The 17,066-nt window shown below is 53.4% G+C and overlaps 2 protein-coding genes across 6 annotated transcripts in view; one reads left to right on the top strand and one right to left on the bottom strand.

Moving 5' to 3' along the window:
- Window positions 1-17,066, bottom strand: part of CA5A (carbonic anhydrase 5A) — a gene marked incomplete at its 5' end in the record, with an annotated part of 40,767 nt that overhangs the window by 22,659 nt on the left and 1,042 nt on the right. The window contains one exon of the mRNA XM_049622393.1: window positions 1,288-1,485. Within this exon, the coding sequence (XP_049478350.1) occupies window positions 1,288-1,485 (198 nt within the window). The remainder of the gene's footprint in view (window positions 1-1,287; window positions 1,486-17,066) is intronic.
- BANP (BTG3 associated nuclear protein) overlaps window positions 16,642-17,066 on the top strand; it is a 113,057-nt gene continuing 112,632 nt past the window's right edge. For 2 of the 5 annotated variants that reach the window (XM_049622641.1, XM_049622643.1), the window contains exon 1: window positions 16,642-16,720. The gene's annotated coding sequence lies outside the window, so the exon portion shown is untranslated. The remainder of the gene's footprint in view (window positions 16,721-17,066) is intronic. The other 3 variants (XM_049622642.1, XM_049622644.1, XM_049622645.1) reach the window with 2 other exon arrangements.

Consider the following 17,066-nt stretch of genomic DNA (forward strand, 5'->3'; position numbering starts at 1 on the left):
TCCGCACGCCCTGCGCGAGGGCAAGGCCGCGAGCAAGCTCCCGCTCCGGCGTCCTGCTGCCGGTGACCCAGGAAGGCGGACTCAGGTCAGCAGCCAGGGCAGGTGGCAGCAGCCTGCTTCGGGAGCTGGTCCGTGCGACGCCGGGAGCGAGGCCTCGTTTCTTCTTCCAACAGCCTTTGAGGCGGGCGCCCTGCTCCCCACTCCCGAGGGGAGAATTGAGGCTCCTTTGCTCCCTTAACTCCTCATTCGAGGTTCATCCATCAGTTTACTGAGCACCTGTGACGCTCAGCATAAACTAGAGGTCTTGCCCTCCTGGGCCTGGCGTCCTCGCAGGGCGATGATGGGGAAGTAAGATGACTGGGTGCGTGGAAGGGGATGGGCTGAGGGCTGGCCCACGAGGGACCTGGGACTGGGGGCTGGGCCGGGGGTCCCCAGATTCGAGCGCTCCCAAGACTCAGCGTAGAGCCGTACGCGTGGCTAAGATTTATTACAGCGAAACGACGCAAGCACATTCTGTAGACGGCGCTGCCTGGAGGAAACCAGGCGCCGGCCTCCAGAGCCCTCTCTCGTGGAGTCACACGGGACACACCGGGTCCCCCCAGCATTGAGCCGTGACAACACGTGTGAAGTCACGTCCACCAGGGAAGCCGGTGAGAGGCCTGCTGCCTAAGGTTTCCACTGGGGGCTGGCCGCGTAGCACCCTCTGCCCGTCCGCGCGACAACCCCGGCTCCCAGAAGGAAGACGGGCGTGCGGCATAAACAGGGTTTATGAAGATACCGGCAGGTGCTGAAGGAAGGCCAGACGGAATCCGGCAGCAGTCCCGACGGAAAGCAGGGGTGGAAGGCAGCTTCCCAGACCTCACGGAGTCCCTGCTCCGTCCCCTGTGCCTCACAGCCGCTGGGCGTCCTCTGGGCAGGGACCAGCGAGGGGCCCGGCTCTGGACGGCCTGCCTCGGCCTTGGTACAATTTCATTCTGCCTCCGCTTGCGGGCCCCGCCCCCACCGCGCCTCTCTCCCCCACCTGGTCCCCTCTCCTCTGTGACCTGCCGTACATGTGCGTTTCTCTTGGCACATCGTTTCCTCCCGACCGGCCCCCAGGATGTGCAGCAAAGCCGTGCAAGTGTCGGGCGTGGGCGTCATAATCCTTCAAGTGAGCGTCACCTCCCTGCCCTGCGACGCTGAGATGCCTCTGTTCTTTGCCCCCAAACACCACGCGTCAGCAAAGCCCCGGTCCCCTTCTCTGCCCAGCCCGTAGCCTGGCTGTGACAGGCCCCGGCCCCGGCTCACCTGACCCCTCAGTGGAGTCGTCGAACTCCACCTGGAAGAAGTAGCCGGTGTTCCAGACGTAGAGGCAGCTCTCCGCAGCGTAGGAGACCGTGAGAGGCTTCAGTCGCGGGTCGTAGACGCTGTCCCTGCAGCGGATGTTGATGGGGGACTGCCGGGTGCCCCCCGGCACAGAGACGGGGCCCTTCCAGAGGGGGTGCCCTGGGGTAGAGAGAAGGAAGAGAAGGCCTCCACTGATCCACTGGAGTGATTGGTGCCTCAGGGCAGGTGGCCTCGTCACAAACGGGGCCCCAGAGGAGCCAGGTCTCTGGAAACCGGCCCAACGCGGAGCCCGGGGGCCGCCAGATGCCCAGCAGCCCAACCCGGCCCTGCACGCGGGGCCTTTGCTTCTTCTCCTCGCTGAACCCTCCCCCCAAAACCGGCTTTCCCGCGCGGCATTGATCTGCTTTGGATCCGCGGTCATCGTCATGGTGTGGTCACGGGAAGTCCGTGTCCCCCCACCCCCACCCTGGGGCTCCAGCCCACAGGGGTCACAGGAAGTCCGTGCCCCCCCCCCCCAACGTGTTACATTTGCACACGGGGCTGCCAACCACGTGCACACAGTCTCTGTCCCCAGTGAAAGGGCGTTGCTCATGACTGTGCACCATGAGGTGAGGCTGTTTGGATCCTGAACGGGCTCCCAGGGCCTGTTCCTGGCGGCCATGTGCCTCCAGGGCGAGGGCCTCGCAGCAAAGTAAGTCTGGTCTTTGCCGACGTAGGTGTCTGACGGGAAGTGATAAAAGTAATACGGTATCTCCTTCTCGCTGACTCAACACCTCCCGCCGTGGGCCAAGCACCAGCCTCAGTGCCAGGAAGGACGCACTGAACGGATGTGGACCCGCCCCGCCGCCCGGCTGAGCCAAATCCGGGAAGCCTCGCGGATGCATGAGCCACAGGTGCCAGCTCACGTGTCCGAGAACTTGCCCCGAAGGGCCCGCGTGGGCCCTGTCTGCCATGGCCAGGGTGCGATGCCCCCGCCAGCACGGATGTCACCAATCTGGCCCGGGGAAGGGACGCGCTCCCTCGGCGAAAGGTAGCTCCCGTGGGTCCCGGGGCGTGGCCAGGGAATGTGGGATTGAGATGACTCTGGAACATTTTATAACGCTGTCAGTGTTCTCTCCAGGCCGAGCCACCGGCGACTTTCGGTCACACAGAGGTCCCCGCGGTTTCTCTGCCTGCGGTTCAGCAGCTGGCGGTCAACTGCAGTCGGGCAGCGGACGATCCCGCTTCTCACGTGCTATCGGGTCGCTGATGGCCTAAGGCTCGGTCACTCATCCCGCTTCACCTCATCGCCTGGGCGTTTTATCACCTCACGTCATCGCCAAAGTGAGGATAGTGCGGTAAGGCCGCGGTGACGTTACCTTGACTACGACGTTCCGGTTTTCTGTTTTATTATCGGTCCCGTTGTTCACCTCTGTGCCAAATTTACAGATTAAACTTACTGTAGCTATGCGCGTTTAGGAGAAAACAGTCTACATAAAGTTCCATCCCTTCTTTCCAGAATCCCAGGGGCTCCTGGAACGGCCCCCGGCCCCCGATAATACACTGGGGGGGGGGGCGGGCGGTGTATTTAGTAACAAACTCTCTTTATCCCCCAAGGGAAATGTTCTGCCAAGTACCGACGCACAAGACGCTAACATGAGGCACACACCTCTCAGGAAGCTCCAGTCTTCCTTGGGCGGAAGAGACTGTCCAACGTGGCGTTCTGAAATCGCCGTGGAGCCCTGGGGTTCCCCTGAAGGTAGTCTGAAGACCAGTTGACACAGAACGTTACTCTGTCCTGCACACGGGTGTGGGGATGTGCGAGGATGTGGTTGGTCATAGTTAGAGATTGGAGCCCACCTCACATTCCCCAAAAAGGAAGTGGTTAAATACGGAGGTATCGACGCTACGGCTCAAGGTGATAGTAACAACAGTCAGTGCCTGGGACGCGGTTCCCCGTTCTAGGCCGGTCCAACCCCGGCCTCCTCTCTGCCTCACACGGCGCCGTGTGATAAGTACCGTGATTTCCTGGGGGTCAAGGGGGGAAGGCACCTGCCGAGGGGTCCGGAAGTGGCGGGGCCAGGGTTCCGGTGAAGGGGCTTGATGTCCGTCCCGGTCACACCAAGCGTAAAAGAAGGGACGGTTGTGAGGATGTCTCCAGTCGAGTCGAGAACACCCAGGTGCAGATCGACGTGTCCAGTGGGGTCCGTGTTTGCTTCGGTGAGAAGCCTTGTGAATGCGTGGACCCGTTTCCCGTGCGTGGAGGAAAGCGTCAGAAGTCAGCCCTGAAGCACACCTAGCGGTGGCCTCTGGGAGCTGGGCTCGGAGGCCAGTCAGGTGTGAGCGCCTTTCCGTGTGGTCTGAAGTCTACAGGTAGGTCCAGGGCAGGGCCCAGCGATTTACTTCCGGCTCCCGGTGCCGACCTTGCTGCCATCCCGGGCACCCACTCCGAGCCCGAGTCCGGAACGTTCACTGGGAGCCCACTGTGCACCGGGCTTTCTGCATGTGGTTCCGTGTCTACATGACCCAATGAGACAGGTGCTTCTCCCATTTTACAGGCAAGGAGACTGGGGCTCAGGGGGCATGAAAGCAGCCGGCCCCGCTCTCACCTCTGACAAGAGTCACTTGTCCCGAGTGACCACACTCAGGAGCCACTGAGAAGAAGCCCAAGCTCTTCCCACTGGCCAACCTGGACGGTGTGGATATTTTAGGAATGAAAATCAGGAGTGATCTCATCAGCCAGCCTTTTTTTTTTTTTTTTTTTTTTTTTTTTTTTGGACAGAGGAGAAATCTGAGACCCACAATGAGGGAGGTCGCAGAATGTTAAGGACCCTGCCGTCAGGGTGCGGCTGACCCAGGGCAGTCTTTGGTTGGATGATGTGTTTGTTTGTTTTTTTAATTTTTTTTTAACATTTATTTATTATTGAGAGACAGAGAGAGACAGAGCATGAGCAGGGGAGGGGCCGAGAGACAGGGAGACACAGAAGCGGAAGCAGGCACCAGGCTCTGAACTGTCAGCACAGAGCCCGACACGGGGCTCGAACTCACAAACCGTGAGATCATGAGCTGAGCCAAAGTCGGACGCTTAACCGAGGGAGCCACCCAGGTGCCCCTGGATAATGTGTTTACTGCACGTTTGCTGAGAATGGTCTCTGCCTGAGGGGTTCTGGAGCTCAAACGACTGGCTGGGACTGGTTGGTGGGGCTAATTTCTAGGGGGCTGGATGGTCCTAGTAACAACCCATCCCAGGGGGCACTTGCTAACTGTCTTCTTCTGAGGGTCTCACCCTCCTGATGGCCCCACGGAATGGAGCTGAAAGGAATTGTCCAAGTTCACCCACAGGAAAAGGAGACAGACCGGGAACCTGAACCCCAGCAGGCCGGTTCTAACGCCTCTCATTTTGGAAGACGCTACAGAATTAGCCAAACATCAAAGTGCATCTGGGGAAATCTGAGGGCCCACTTACCAATATCAGTCTGACTTCTCTGCACACAAGGACCCTGTGAGCACCTTCGCTCCGGCCTCAGCGGATGACGGCGGGGGGTCCCCCACATCCCCTTGACGGAGACGGAGAAATCGGATGACTTCCAAAGGCTCCTGCCCAACACCGGGGTCCTCAACATCTTCAAACTGCTCCCCTCAGAGCCCCGTAAACACAGGGTGATCTTCCTACTCTCTGCTCTCACTTTGGTCTGGACGATCGTGGAACGGGGTCAGCCTACCTCTTTTTGTAGAACCTCACCCAACCCCCTGATCCCGAAGGTTAAATTTCAACCCGCGCCTGCCCCAGCTTCTGGACGATTCTCAGTTTGGCATAGGGGTGGGTGCCCCTAGACAGACTGTGGCCTTCACCGTGGCCGGCCCCTCGGTTCGCTTCGATCTGGTAAACAGCAGAGTGTGCCGGGGAGTCAGGAGCACACAGTGGAGAGCCCAGTGCTCGTCCTGGCGAAGAGGGCAGGAGGCAAATAGGAGAGAGCAAAGGCCTTGTTCCTGGATGTTGACCCCTAGTTTGGAGCCGTGTCATATGCATGTAGGGCCAGGCACAAAGCCGTGCCGTGTGTGTGCGGAGGGAGTGGCAGGTTCCGGAGTGCAGGGACAGGAATTAGGCAAAGCACTGCCGAGGTGGAGGGGCAGGAGGGCAGGTGACCCCTCTCTGCCAGGAACAAAGAGACATGACCTGATACAAATTTGTTCTGCCTAAAGTAACACGTCCTGGCTGGCCCAGGGCGCTCCCAGGTCACCGTGTCAGCATGGATCCTAATGCCCCCCTTTTCATGCACAAAGTATCGACACTGTGACGGCGAATCAGGCAGTCGCCCTGACTATACAACTGGCAATGTTCTCATGTGCCAGATAATAAAAAACCCCTACTTTGGACTAAACAGTAGTTTATTCCTCCTGACGCTTTTTACCTGTGAAACGGAGACTTCAGGGTGAATTCAGAATAATTGTAATTTGGGGGGGGGGGTTAAGTGTGCAAACTTCAAAGGGTCAGGGATGTCATAACTTATCATAGAATCCTGGACTCTTAGATCTGGAAAACCCCACAGAACAGGGGTTTGGAACCTTGGGTCCACGTGTGGGTTCCCAAGAACCCTGTTGGTCACGTGCACAGAATTTTGACCTGGTCTCTGGTGGCCCCTGCATCTGCCTGCCTTCCTTGCAACTCTGGAATACACGTGGTTTTCTTCCACAGAGGCATTCTGCAAGGGTACCTACCCTTGGTAGCTTCATTCATTCATTCATTCATTCATGGACTTCTGCCCCAGTTCCCTCCTCTGTAAGGTAGGGAAATAATAGCACTAACTCCGCTATGTTGCCCTCAGGGTTTAACGAATCCATGACTAACGCACTTAGGAGAGAGGTATTTCTGTTACCGATGCCCAGGTCAGCCTTCCAGGCGTTCTAGGAGCTGGTTGAGCCCTGAAGGAAGGCAGGTTTCCCGGGCATCGGGGACCCTGTCAGCCAGCACTCTGTAGCCCCCTTTGCTCTGAAGGGCATGCCCTTGGCCGTGCTCAGCTACTCGGCCGTCCTCAGCCAGCCTATTTGAGGTAGAACGCCACACTGGCTGTCCCCGTGGTCCTGGGGTCTTCCTGTCCTTCCTGTAGCCACACGACAGAGCTCTGCTTTATCTAGAAAATACTGCCAACTGAGCCTGCCCCACGCAACCCTCCCAGCCGTCTCAAACATCAGTTCAGCCACTATTACAGTAGAAACTGAAATGTCTGCCATCAAAAGAGATAGAGAAGCCGTTTACATGCATGTTATGAAAAATATTTCAAGTAGGTCAAAGGTGAAAAATGAATGCCTCTATCTTTTTGTGAACTGCACTCTGATAGTAGTTTCTTGTGGCTCTTTCTGGAAATCTCCACGACATAAAATCTTCTCTCTCTCTCTCTCACTATTTTTAATACTGGAGATAATCATATCCTATGTAAAGGGTATATATGTGTACATATGTATGTATATAGATACAGATGTAGTCACTTGATAATTATCATGAATAAGCTTTTACATCCGTGCTTTTTGCTTGTTTTTTTTTGAACTATAGAATACCCTGTGAAAAGATATACCATAATTCATCAAATCACTCCCTTTACAGATGGCCTATTTTTTTAAATTTAATGTTTATTTATTTTGAGAGAGAGAGAGAGAGAGAGAGAGAGAGAGAGACAGAGACAGTGTGAATTGGGGAGGGTCAGAGAGAGAGGGAGACACAGAATCTGAAGCCGGCTGCAGGCTCCAGGCTCTGAGCCGTCAGCACAGAGCCTGACACGGGGCTTGAACCCATGAACCGCGAGATCATGACCCAAGCCAAGGTTGGACACTTAACCGACTGAGCCACCCAGGCGCCCCTATTTTTTTTTTTTTGTCTTATAAATGACACTGCGTGAACATCTTTGGAACTCCCACTTTTGACAACCGTGGGTCCGAGGACAAATGTATTAAAATAGTTGATACAAATGCCAACTTACTCTCTTGAGGGAGCGCAACATGTCCAATTGTCACCCACTTTCCTCGTATTTTGAGCCAAAGAACCTCATGTTTATCCAAACCAACGCCTTCTAATTCCTTAGTATCTCCTTTGCACGTAAAACACCAATCAGTGGCCTTCATATGATGTGTTGAAATTATCTGCCAGAACTGAACGTTTCTCATGGGGAGTCGTGATGGTTATTTTTCTGTCAATTTGGCTGAGCCACAGTGCCAAGATATTTGGTTGAACATTATCCTGAATGTTTCAGTGTAGATGTGTTTTTTCTTTTTAATGTTTATTTTTGAGAGACAGAGACAGAGCACGAATGGGGGAAGGGCAGAGAGAGAGGAAGACACAGAATCTGAAGCAGTTTCCAGGCTCTGAGCTCTCAGCACAGAGCTTGAAGTGGGGCTCGAATGGATGGACCGCGAGATCATGACCTGAGCCAAAGTTGGACGCTCAACTGACTGAGCCATCCAGGCGCCCTTCAGTGTAGACATTTTTTGGATGTGATTAACATTTAAGTCAGTGGACATGCTCCACTGTGGGCGGGCCTCATCCAATCAGTTGAAGGCCTGAATAGAACAAAGACTGACCTCCCCTGAGCAAGAGGGAATTCTGCCAGAGCCTCCCTTTGGGCTCTGCAGGTCACCCCCTGGTCTCCGGCCTGCTGCTCCTCCCCCCCATCAGATTTTGGACTTGGCTAAGCCTCTCAGTCACGTGAGCCAACTCCAGACTGTCCTTCAAAGTGCAGGAAGAAAAGATAGGAATTTTTATCGTTATTTCCTCTCTCCCTGGTCATAACTTCTATTTTACATGTTTAATAGAGCACACAGTAATCGTACCTAACACACAGGAATGATTTATTCGTAAATACATATGTGTTGGAGGACCATGCCAAAAGCTTTTTATAGAGCAGACAGTGTGATCAAAGTGTGGAGCTCGCTCTTGTGTGAGACGCCTCGAATTTCTTGGCATCACTCTCTCCAGAGAGGGCTTTATTCTTACGTGATAGAAATTCACATTCATTCCTAAATGCAACTGAATGCTCTCCAAAGTACTTTAAGATCTCCAAATGATACATACACTGTCCGTAAAGAAATTCTGTTCTAGTTGGGGAAAAAAAAAAAAAAGAATAGGAAAAAATGCTGATTGGACAAAAATCTTGCAAATACATGCAAGTTTCCATGTGCATTTTGTCCACAGTAATCTCTTTTGTTCTCCAGGGATTTTTTTTTTATGGTACAATTTTGGGCACACGCTTTTATTGATTTTATGGATTTGTAAACCTGTTTCCGTGATCTGAGCAGCCAAGGGGATGCTTTGTAGTGGAAATCTCTTGTTCACGAGGATGTTGAAACTCAGCAGTGCTATTGAGATATTCACCACCTGCCTGGCTTAGTTACACCATCTCCTGAGTCAAATGAAAATCAATGGATCAAAGGTGCCTGGGATCCCAAGAGAAACACTTTCTCCTCTTTGTTGAAACATACTCAACCTTTCCTTCTGGAAAGTACAAATCAACAGCTTCCGGGAGAAAAGAAACAACCATTGGACAGACATCAATGTTGACATCACTGCTCACATGGGCTTGGGTGCCGCTTTTGGGTCTCGTGAGAGCCCTGGGACACTCGTGCTAGGGGCAGATGCTGTGTACGCCTGCCTGACACCTGGTCCCTTTCCTCTGATAACGTCACCCGAGTCTTCCCGGGGACACTAGCCCTCCCCCACTGGCCATCCGTGGGACTCAGGTCAAGCTGACCCCATCCCTGATGTATCTCGGGTTTGGTCAACCAGAGGGAAGATCATTTACAGGTAACCTGAACTGACCAATCAGTGTTAACTCCGGAAGTTTCGCTGCAATTATGGGGAAAGAGACTTAGACTGGTAAGGTGTGCGCTGTGTGCAGTTGCTGGGAACTCTTCTTGAGACCTTGCTCAAGAATGGAGACAAAGTGAGCCCCGGGGCCAGAAGGCTGGAAAAGGAGAGAGGGACGGAGACCGTGACAGAGTACCTGACATTGCCTCAGCCAAGCAATTTCCATTCCCGTATCCTAAAAGTGCACTTCCAAACTTGTCATTTATGGAAATCAAGGAGTTCCTCTGATTGTATTCAGCTAGTTTACATTCCCCCATAGCCCAAAGGGCGCTAACTTGTAGGCACTTAGGTCTCCATCCTACAGACAAGGAACCGAAGCTCAGAGCAGTGACGTGCGCATTGTCTAAGTTCTCCCTCGCTGGAAATTGGCAGAGTCAGGGCTCACGTACGGGGTCTTGAGCTCACTGTCTCATTGAGCCTTGCCTCGTGGCTGTTTGCTTCCATAGGCCCAACGTAAAGTGTATAATCCGAGCTTGCTGCATTGCAGGGAATGGCCAGTCATCTCTTCCAAATACTTACCTGGTGCAAAGAGAGTTTGGGCTGGAATAAAAAGGGTACACATAAGTCTGTGCCCCAATTATCTTCTGCTGCCTGACAAATGACTCCAAAACGTGGGGGCTGAAGACAACGTGCTTGGGCTCACACAACTGCCATCTGGGCAGGGCTCGGTAGAAAGAGCCTGTCTCTGCCCCAGGAGGCCACAGTTGAGACGGCCCATCTGGGACTGGAGGACCCGCTTCCAAGGCGGTGCGCCCACAAGGCTGGCGAGGTGCAGCTGGCTGTCGGTTCCTCTCGATGTGGGCCTCTCTGAATCGGGAAAGCAGCATTTGCTCACCGAGAACAATGAGAAGTGTCATTTAGGAGGGCATGCGGGCTCTTCAATAAGTCAAATGCAGAGTTATCATGAGTCCCGGCAATTTGGTTCCAAGGTACACACCCAGGAGGAATGAAAACATACGTGCACGTAAATGCTTGTACACAAATGTGCACAGCAACATTATTCAAACCAAAACATAGAAATTATCCAAATGTTCAGCAAAGGATGAGTGGATTAAGAAAAAAACCAAAACAGTATCACAAAATGCAATTAATCAGTCATAAAAAACGAAGTTACAGTAATCAAGGCAGTTTGGTGTTGGCTGAAGAATATACAAATCAGTCAGTGGGATGGAAGGGAGCCCAGAAATCGACCTCGGGGGACTGGGCGGTGACAAAAGAGCAAAGGCATCTTCTGAACCGATGGCACTGGGACAACTGTACATCCACATGCAAAAAAATCAGTCGAGACACAGACCTTATGCCCTTCGTAAAAATGATCTCAAAATGGATCGCGGATCGAAATGTAACATGCAAAACTAAAAAGTCCTCAAAGATGACACAGGAGAAAATCTAGGTGACCCTGGGTGTGGTGATGCCTTTTCAGATACGGCACTGAAGGCGCGGTCCGGGAGAGAGATCACTAACACGTGAGCCTTCGTTGACACGAGGAACTTGTGCCGTGTGAGAGACAGTGTCAGAGGACGAGAAGACAAGCCACAGACCGGGAGAAAATATTTGCCAGAGATACAAAGACGGAACACCAAGAGTGACCTCTGGGTGACCACGATGTGTCACCGGAGGCCTCGCGAACTGTCACAAATATCCCACTCTGATGGGGGATGCTGGTGACGGGGGGAGGCCGTGAGCGTGGACGCGCGAGGGCTGCACATGCTGTCTCTGTACTTTTCTGTTCCGCTTTGCTGTGAACCGAAAACTGCTCTAAAAAATAAGATTAAGTAACAACAACAACAAAAAGATGTGCAGGCCTAACACACGTTACAACGGGGATGGACGGCCCTTGAAAATGTCATATGAGTGAAAGAAGCCAGTCACAAAAGGCCACAAGTTGTAGGATGCCACTTATATGAAATAGCCAGAACAGGCAAATGTATAGAGACGGAAAGCAGGTGAGGGGTTGCCAGGGCTGGGGGGTGCGGGAGTGATGGCTAACGGGGAAGCCGTTTTGGGGAAGACAGAAAGGTTCTGGAACAAGTTAGTGGTGACGGTTGCACAACTTTGTGAAGGTACTTAATAGCACTGAAGTGTGTATTTAGAATGATTAAAATGGTAAATTTTATGTGATGTGTATTTAACTATAATAAAAAAAAAGAGAGAGAGACGGAGAAAAAAAGCAGTCAAGCAGGCCTGGCAAAGTGTAGATAGAGGAGCGGGTTATTACGTGATCCAGTAAAGGCACAGCACTCGACCCCCATGAGCAGTCGACAGTGGCAGCTATGGATGTCTCATTAGCAGTGGTAGCCTCCAAGTCATTTGCATGGATGTAAAGTTTGACAACAACATCAGAGGAAGCGTCCCCTTTGTGCCATATGCTGTGGTGAGCACGTCCCATGGTCAATTTCAAAATTTAGAAACAACTCTGCCAAGTAGATTTTATTGTCCCATTTTACAGATGAGGATACCGAGGCCAGGGATGTCATGTGACTGGTCCAGAGCCACACAGAGGTAATATGAGCCAGGAGTGGAGTCCATGTCACAATCTGTACGCAAAGGCACCTATGTCACAGGTGACTTTTATGAGGTCTCAACACCACACTTTCCAGGGGTGGAAAAGAAGGCACAGGACGTTTCGGTACCTTTCCCAGATTCACAGGACATCCTATCCATGCAGCAGTGACTGAATAGAGTTCTCCCTGAAGACTTTAAAAAAATAATTTATTTTCCAGCCTTATTGAAGTAAAATGGACAAAGAAGATGACAATTTCGCGTGCGTATACACTATGAAAGTCCCACCACAAGCAGGTTAATGAACAACTCCACCACCTGACACGGTTAGCATTGCTCTTTTTGTGGTGAGAGTGCTTGAGGTCTTGGTCACTTCCAAGTACACGGTGTAGTCCCCATACTGTACGTTAGATCCCCAAGTGCATTCATCTTAAAACTGGAAGGAAGTCCGGGGGCACCTGGGTGGCTCAGTCGGTTACGCGTCCAACTTCGGCTCAGGTCTGACCTCGCCGTTTGTCAGTTTGAGACCCGCATCGGGCTCTGTGCTGATGGCTCATAGCCTGGAGCCTGCTTGGGATTCTGTGTCTCCCTTTCTCTCTGCCTCTCCCACACTCGTACTCTGTGTCTCTCTTTCTCAAAAACAAATAAACATTAAAAAAAAATTTTTTAACTGGAAGTCTGTACACTTTGACCAGCGTTCCCATCTCCCTCACCCTGACCCTGATAACCACTCTTCTACTGTCTGCTTCTGGAAGTTCGACTTGTTTTTTACTTTATTTTACTTAAAAAATGTTTATTTATCTATTTTTGAGAGAGAGAGAGCGAGAGAGAGCTCGTGCGGAGTGGGAGAGAATCCCAAGCAGGCTCCTTGCTGTCAGCATAGAGCCCGATGTGAGGCTCAAACTCATGAACCACGAGATCATGACCTGAGCGGAAGTGGGATGCTTCACCGACCGAGACACCCTGGTGCCCTGTAAGTGTGACTTTTTTAGATTCCACACGAAAGTGAGACCATGCAGTGCCTGTCTGTGTCTGGCTTACATCACTTAGCATGATGCCCTCCAGGTTCATCCACGTTGTCACAAATGGCAGGATGTCCCTCTTTCTTGCAGCTGAATAGTACTCCATTTTTTACCTATGCCACAGCTTTTTCATCCACTGATGGCCACTTAGCTTGTTTCCATGTCTTCCTATCGAGAAGAAGTTGTGGTGAACACGGGAGTGTGGACGTCTCTTCTGTTTGCGTTTCGTTTGGATGTTTACCCAGAAGTGGTTGCTGGATCACGTGGTAGTTCTGTGTTCAATTTTTTGAGGACCTTCCATACTGTTTTCGACAGCGGCTACACCAGTTTGCATACATGGGTTTTATTATGCTGAGGCCTATTACCGCATTTATTGCTATTTTGAAAGCTTTTATCACGAAGGGTGCTGAATTTTGTCAAATGCTTTTTCTGCATCTAATGAGACGATTGTGTGGTTTTCATTGTATTGATGTGGTGGGTGGGTTTCCCTCCGTGTCTCTTGGTGGGTGGGACTGTTCCTGGACCACGGCTGCCTAGTGGTTAGAGCTGGGTCCCAGGGTTCCAGGAAGGCTTCAGCCATGGCTGGCTGTTGAATTATCGTTGCTGAGGGGGGTGTGCGATGGGGGACCTCCTATTCTACCATGTTGCTGACGTACTTCTTGGCCCATAATTCTCTTGATGGACCAGAACGTGTGGCTGTGGACTGTCTCGTGTCTGGCTAGAATCCACGTAAGTGGGGGACGGGGCTCCAGTGCCTGCTGAGCGTTGCTTCTTCCCATTTTCCCTGAACCACCCACGGACTCCTCTATCGTCGTTCGTCCCCAAACCTCATCTCTTCCCAGCAGGTGCTTTTGTGTGCGGCGGAAAAAGGTGTCCCGGGGTAGGAGCGGAATGACAGATCATCCCCTGTAGGTGGACAAATTATAAAGAGGCACTGTTCGGGGTAGTCTCCAGAGCTGTGGCTGGTGGTCAGTGGCTGGTGGTGCCCGGAGGTCATCTCAGGGAATGGTGCTTCTATCCATCTGTTTTCCCGTAATTGCAGGCTCAGGTGACATCCCAGATGCCACCCCCAAGCCCTGCGCCTTGCCTGCGTCCCCAGCATCAGGTTGGGGGTCGAGTCCTTTTGATCTCATCCCATGACATCTCTTCTCCACTGTGACCACCCTAGTTCAGGCTTCCGTCCCCTCTTGCCAGGACCCCTGCCACAGCCTCCTCAAGTACTCCCCCGAATTCACTTAGGAACCCTCCTCCCCATACCCAATTCATTTTTCATCGTTCCAGCTAAAGCAACTTTTGAAGATGCAAATCTGATCATATCTACCCTTGTCCCAAACCTTGAAAAGGCTTTGGTTATTTTAGGATCAAGACAAAACGCATCCTTTGGCCAACAGGGACCCGCACAGCCCATATCCTAACCACCTTTCCTGCCAGATTTCACAACCTTCCACCTCACAGCTCTAGCACTGCCTTGGCCGTGTGACCCTGGGTGTTAAGCTCTCTGAACTTCACGTTCTTCACAAAGAATACGGACTACGATATACGCCTGACTCAAGGCATGGCAACTTAACACATGATCACGCGATCGTTTCTTGAGTCGGGCCTTCTGCGAAACCCTTTACAAGCCCTACTTCCTTGAATCCTCCCAATATTCCCATGAGCTGTGAGTCTGAGACGCCAGTTTCCGGAGGCGGCGGCCAAGGCTCACGAGGCCTCGGCAGTGCAACATGTGCCACAGGAGAGCTTGGATTCCAAGCCCAGGTCAGGCCAACTCCATGTCCCTGCTCTTACAGACAACTGTGCTGTTTTCTAGGCTTTTTCCTGGGCAACTGAGAGTTTCGCGAATAATGGACTTGGCTTCATCCTAATGACATCCTCGGGAACAGGACGCTTCTGCAGGATCCCAGGGTCTGCTGGAAATGGCATCGCACAATTTTGATGGGGCCTTTGAGATCTCTGCGAATGCCCAGTGCGCACACGTGGAAGGGGGTTCCCTGTTTCTGGTACCATCCAGGCCAGAGTGCCCTCCCTCTCTGGCCATAGAGCCCCCACCAACAGGACACTAGCCTCATTACCTCCAGAACCTGGACGGGAATCGTGTACGGATTGACTGGCGTGGAGCAGGTCCCTCTGCGATAGGGAAGCAGCCCTTCTTTGGTGGACAGCTGGCTTTGCCAACTGCCAGCTATTTAATTATTTTTAAAACCGTGGCTAATCAGCTAGATGTCAATATTAACACTCTCCTTTATTGGAGCTTCCTGGGTGGCTAAGTGTAAAACGCGTGAATCTGAGTCATCAACAACGAGAAAGAGAAGTCCGCGACTCTGGCATAAGCGCAAAGACAGTTTTGATGGGCTTACTGTCTGATGATGACTTAGCAGTGGCTTGGGGCCCCGCAGCGTGCAAGGCCCGGCCAGGAAGGAGCCGGCCACCCACACCCGCACTGGAGCTACAGACAAGGAACTTTGTGATGTTTTGAAATGACATGAAAATTGCCAGTCTACAGCTACCTGCGTTCTAGTCAGATACGCACGTGTCTAAGAAATCTCGGTTAAGTTTTAGACTTGGCTGTGACTGAGGCAGGGGTGGGACAGAAGGCACGGCCGTCTGAAACCATTTTGCAGCCGTGTGCTCAGCTTCCGCAACCCTTTTCCCCCACTATGAGCAGACTCTAGACCACGGTGTTTTGGATTCCAAACTCCGCCTTTGTCTTTTTCCAGCAGCGTGACCTTGCTGAGCAATTTTCCCTCATCTGTAGACAGGAAAATTCTCATTTCAATGTGAATAAACATCTCTTCCAGCACTGAGCTTCTGTGACTCTTCTCTGGAATTTCTTTAAGGCGCTTTTCCTGCAAAGAAACCCAATGACCAGCCTCAGGAGAGCTCCCAGGTGTTAATCCTGGAAGAGATTCTAACTAACGAGGTTGCCCAAGGTCACACGGCGCGTTACTGCCCTGAATTGGGCTTTTTGTTCCTGGCAAAAAGGGAAGTGGGCAGGAAACTTGCAGGGAAGCGTTTTCTTTCCCAAATGAAAATAGCTCCACAGCCTTGTTCTTGCTCGTCGTAAACAACTCGGAAAACAGAGGCGAGTAGAGAGAAGGAAAAGCAATGGGAACCCCAGCCCACGTGAGGCGCAGTGCTGATGGCAGTCAGCAGGAATCGTTTCTGGGGATTGTCTACAGTTCAGTGGTTTCTTCCCACGAGTGCCAACAAGCGTGCATTTATGCTACATACGTGGAACACGTCCACACACCCAATTCGTGCTCGTCCATAAGATAGCCTACACATTACGGACGCACGTCTCGTACGGTAACACATTAGTTACATACGGTACGTGTGCCACATAACCACACACACGTTTTTCCACTCGTGAGCGCCGGGAGGTGTGGACGGACGCCGGGGAGCCCGGGGCACCTCCTATTACCTGCGGCGCGCCTCCCCAGCGGCAGCGGCCGCGACCCCCGCGTCTCAACTACAAGTCCCAGCAGCCGCGGGCGCGGCCCCTGACGGGAGACCCGAGTACGGAGAGACTACAAGTACCGGCAGGCTCAGCGCACGCGAAGGGACTACGATTCCCAGAAAGCACCGCTAGCGGGTCGCGCACGACCCTCTGGGATATGTAGTCGTCGAGGGGAGAACTGATTCCTATTCATTCGGCCTCAGAGAAAAATGTAAATTCCTCTCACGGTCCACCGACGCAGCTTCCCACTGCGCTAACGCGGAGACGGAGCTTACGCTGAGGAGGTAAGGACCCTCAGAGGCCCAAACTAGGGTGCGGCAGGAGGACGCGTGCGCATGCTCGGCGGTCGTCGGCGCGGGCGAAAGCGCGCGCGGGAGGCTCCGAGCGGCAGGCCCCACCCCCTCGCCCCGTCCCTGCGCCCGGCGCGCCCCGCTTAGGGAGCGTGCGCAGACGGTGCAGGGCGGAGGGCCGCGGGGAGGGACTCGCGGCGCCTGCGCAGAGCGGCTGCTTCTCTCGCGAGGACGGACGCCATTATCGCATCTCCCCGACAAACACCACGAGAATTCCGCAGCCCACACGGTAATTGCAGCTCCCGCAGCCGGTCGCGTCTCCACCTCCCCCTTCCCGCGGGGCGAGAGCGAGAGCGAGAGCGAGATCTCCCCTCCTCCCTCCTCCCTGCGCCCTCCTCCGGCCGCCGCGCCCGCCGCCCCCGCCCGGGACGCCCTGCGCGGCCGGCCAACGGCCCGCCGCCCTCGGCCCTGTGGGCGCCCTCCGCTCCCCCGGTCCCCCTTCCCGGTTCCTGCTGCTTCCCCGCCGCGGGCCCTCCGCCCCCGTCAGCCTCTCCTCGCCGCCCGCCGCGAGCCCGCCCCTCCCCCCGCCCCCTGGCCCCGGCGGCGCTCCCGGCGGCGGGCCGGGCGTGGGGCCG

This window comes from Panthera uncia (genome assembly GCF_023721935.1).
Source record: "Panthera uncia isolate 11264 chromosome E2 unlocalized genomic scaffold, Puncia_PCG_1.0 HiC_scaffold_20, whole genome shotgun sequence".
In the NCBI taxonomy this organism is placed as follows: domain Eukaryota; kingdom Metazoa; phylum Chordata; class Mammalia; order Carnivora; family Felidae; genus Panthera; species Panthera uncia.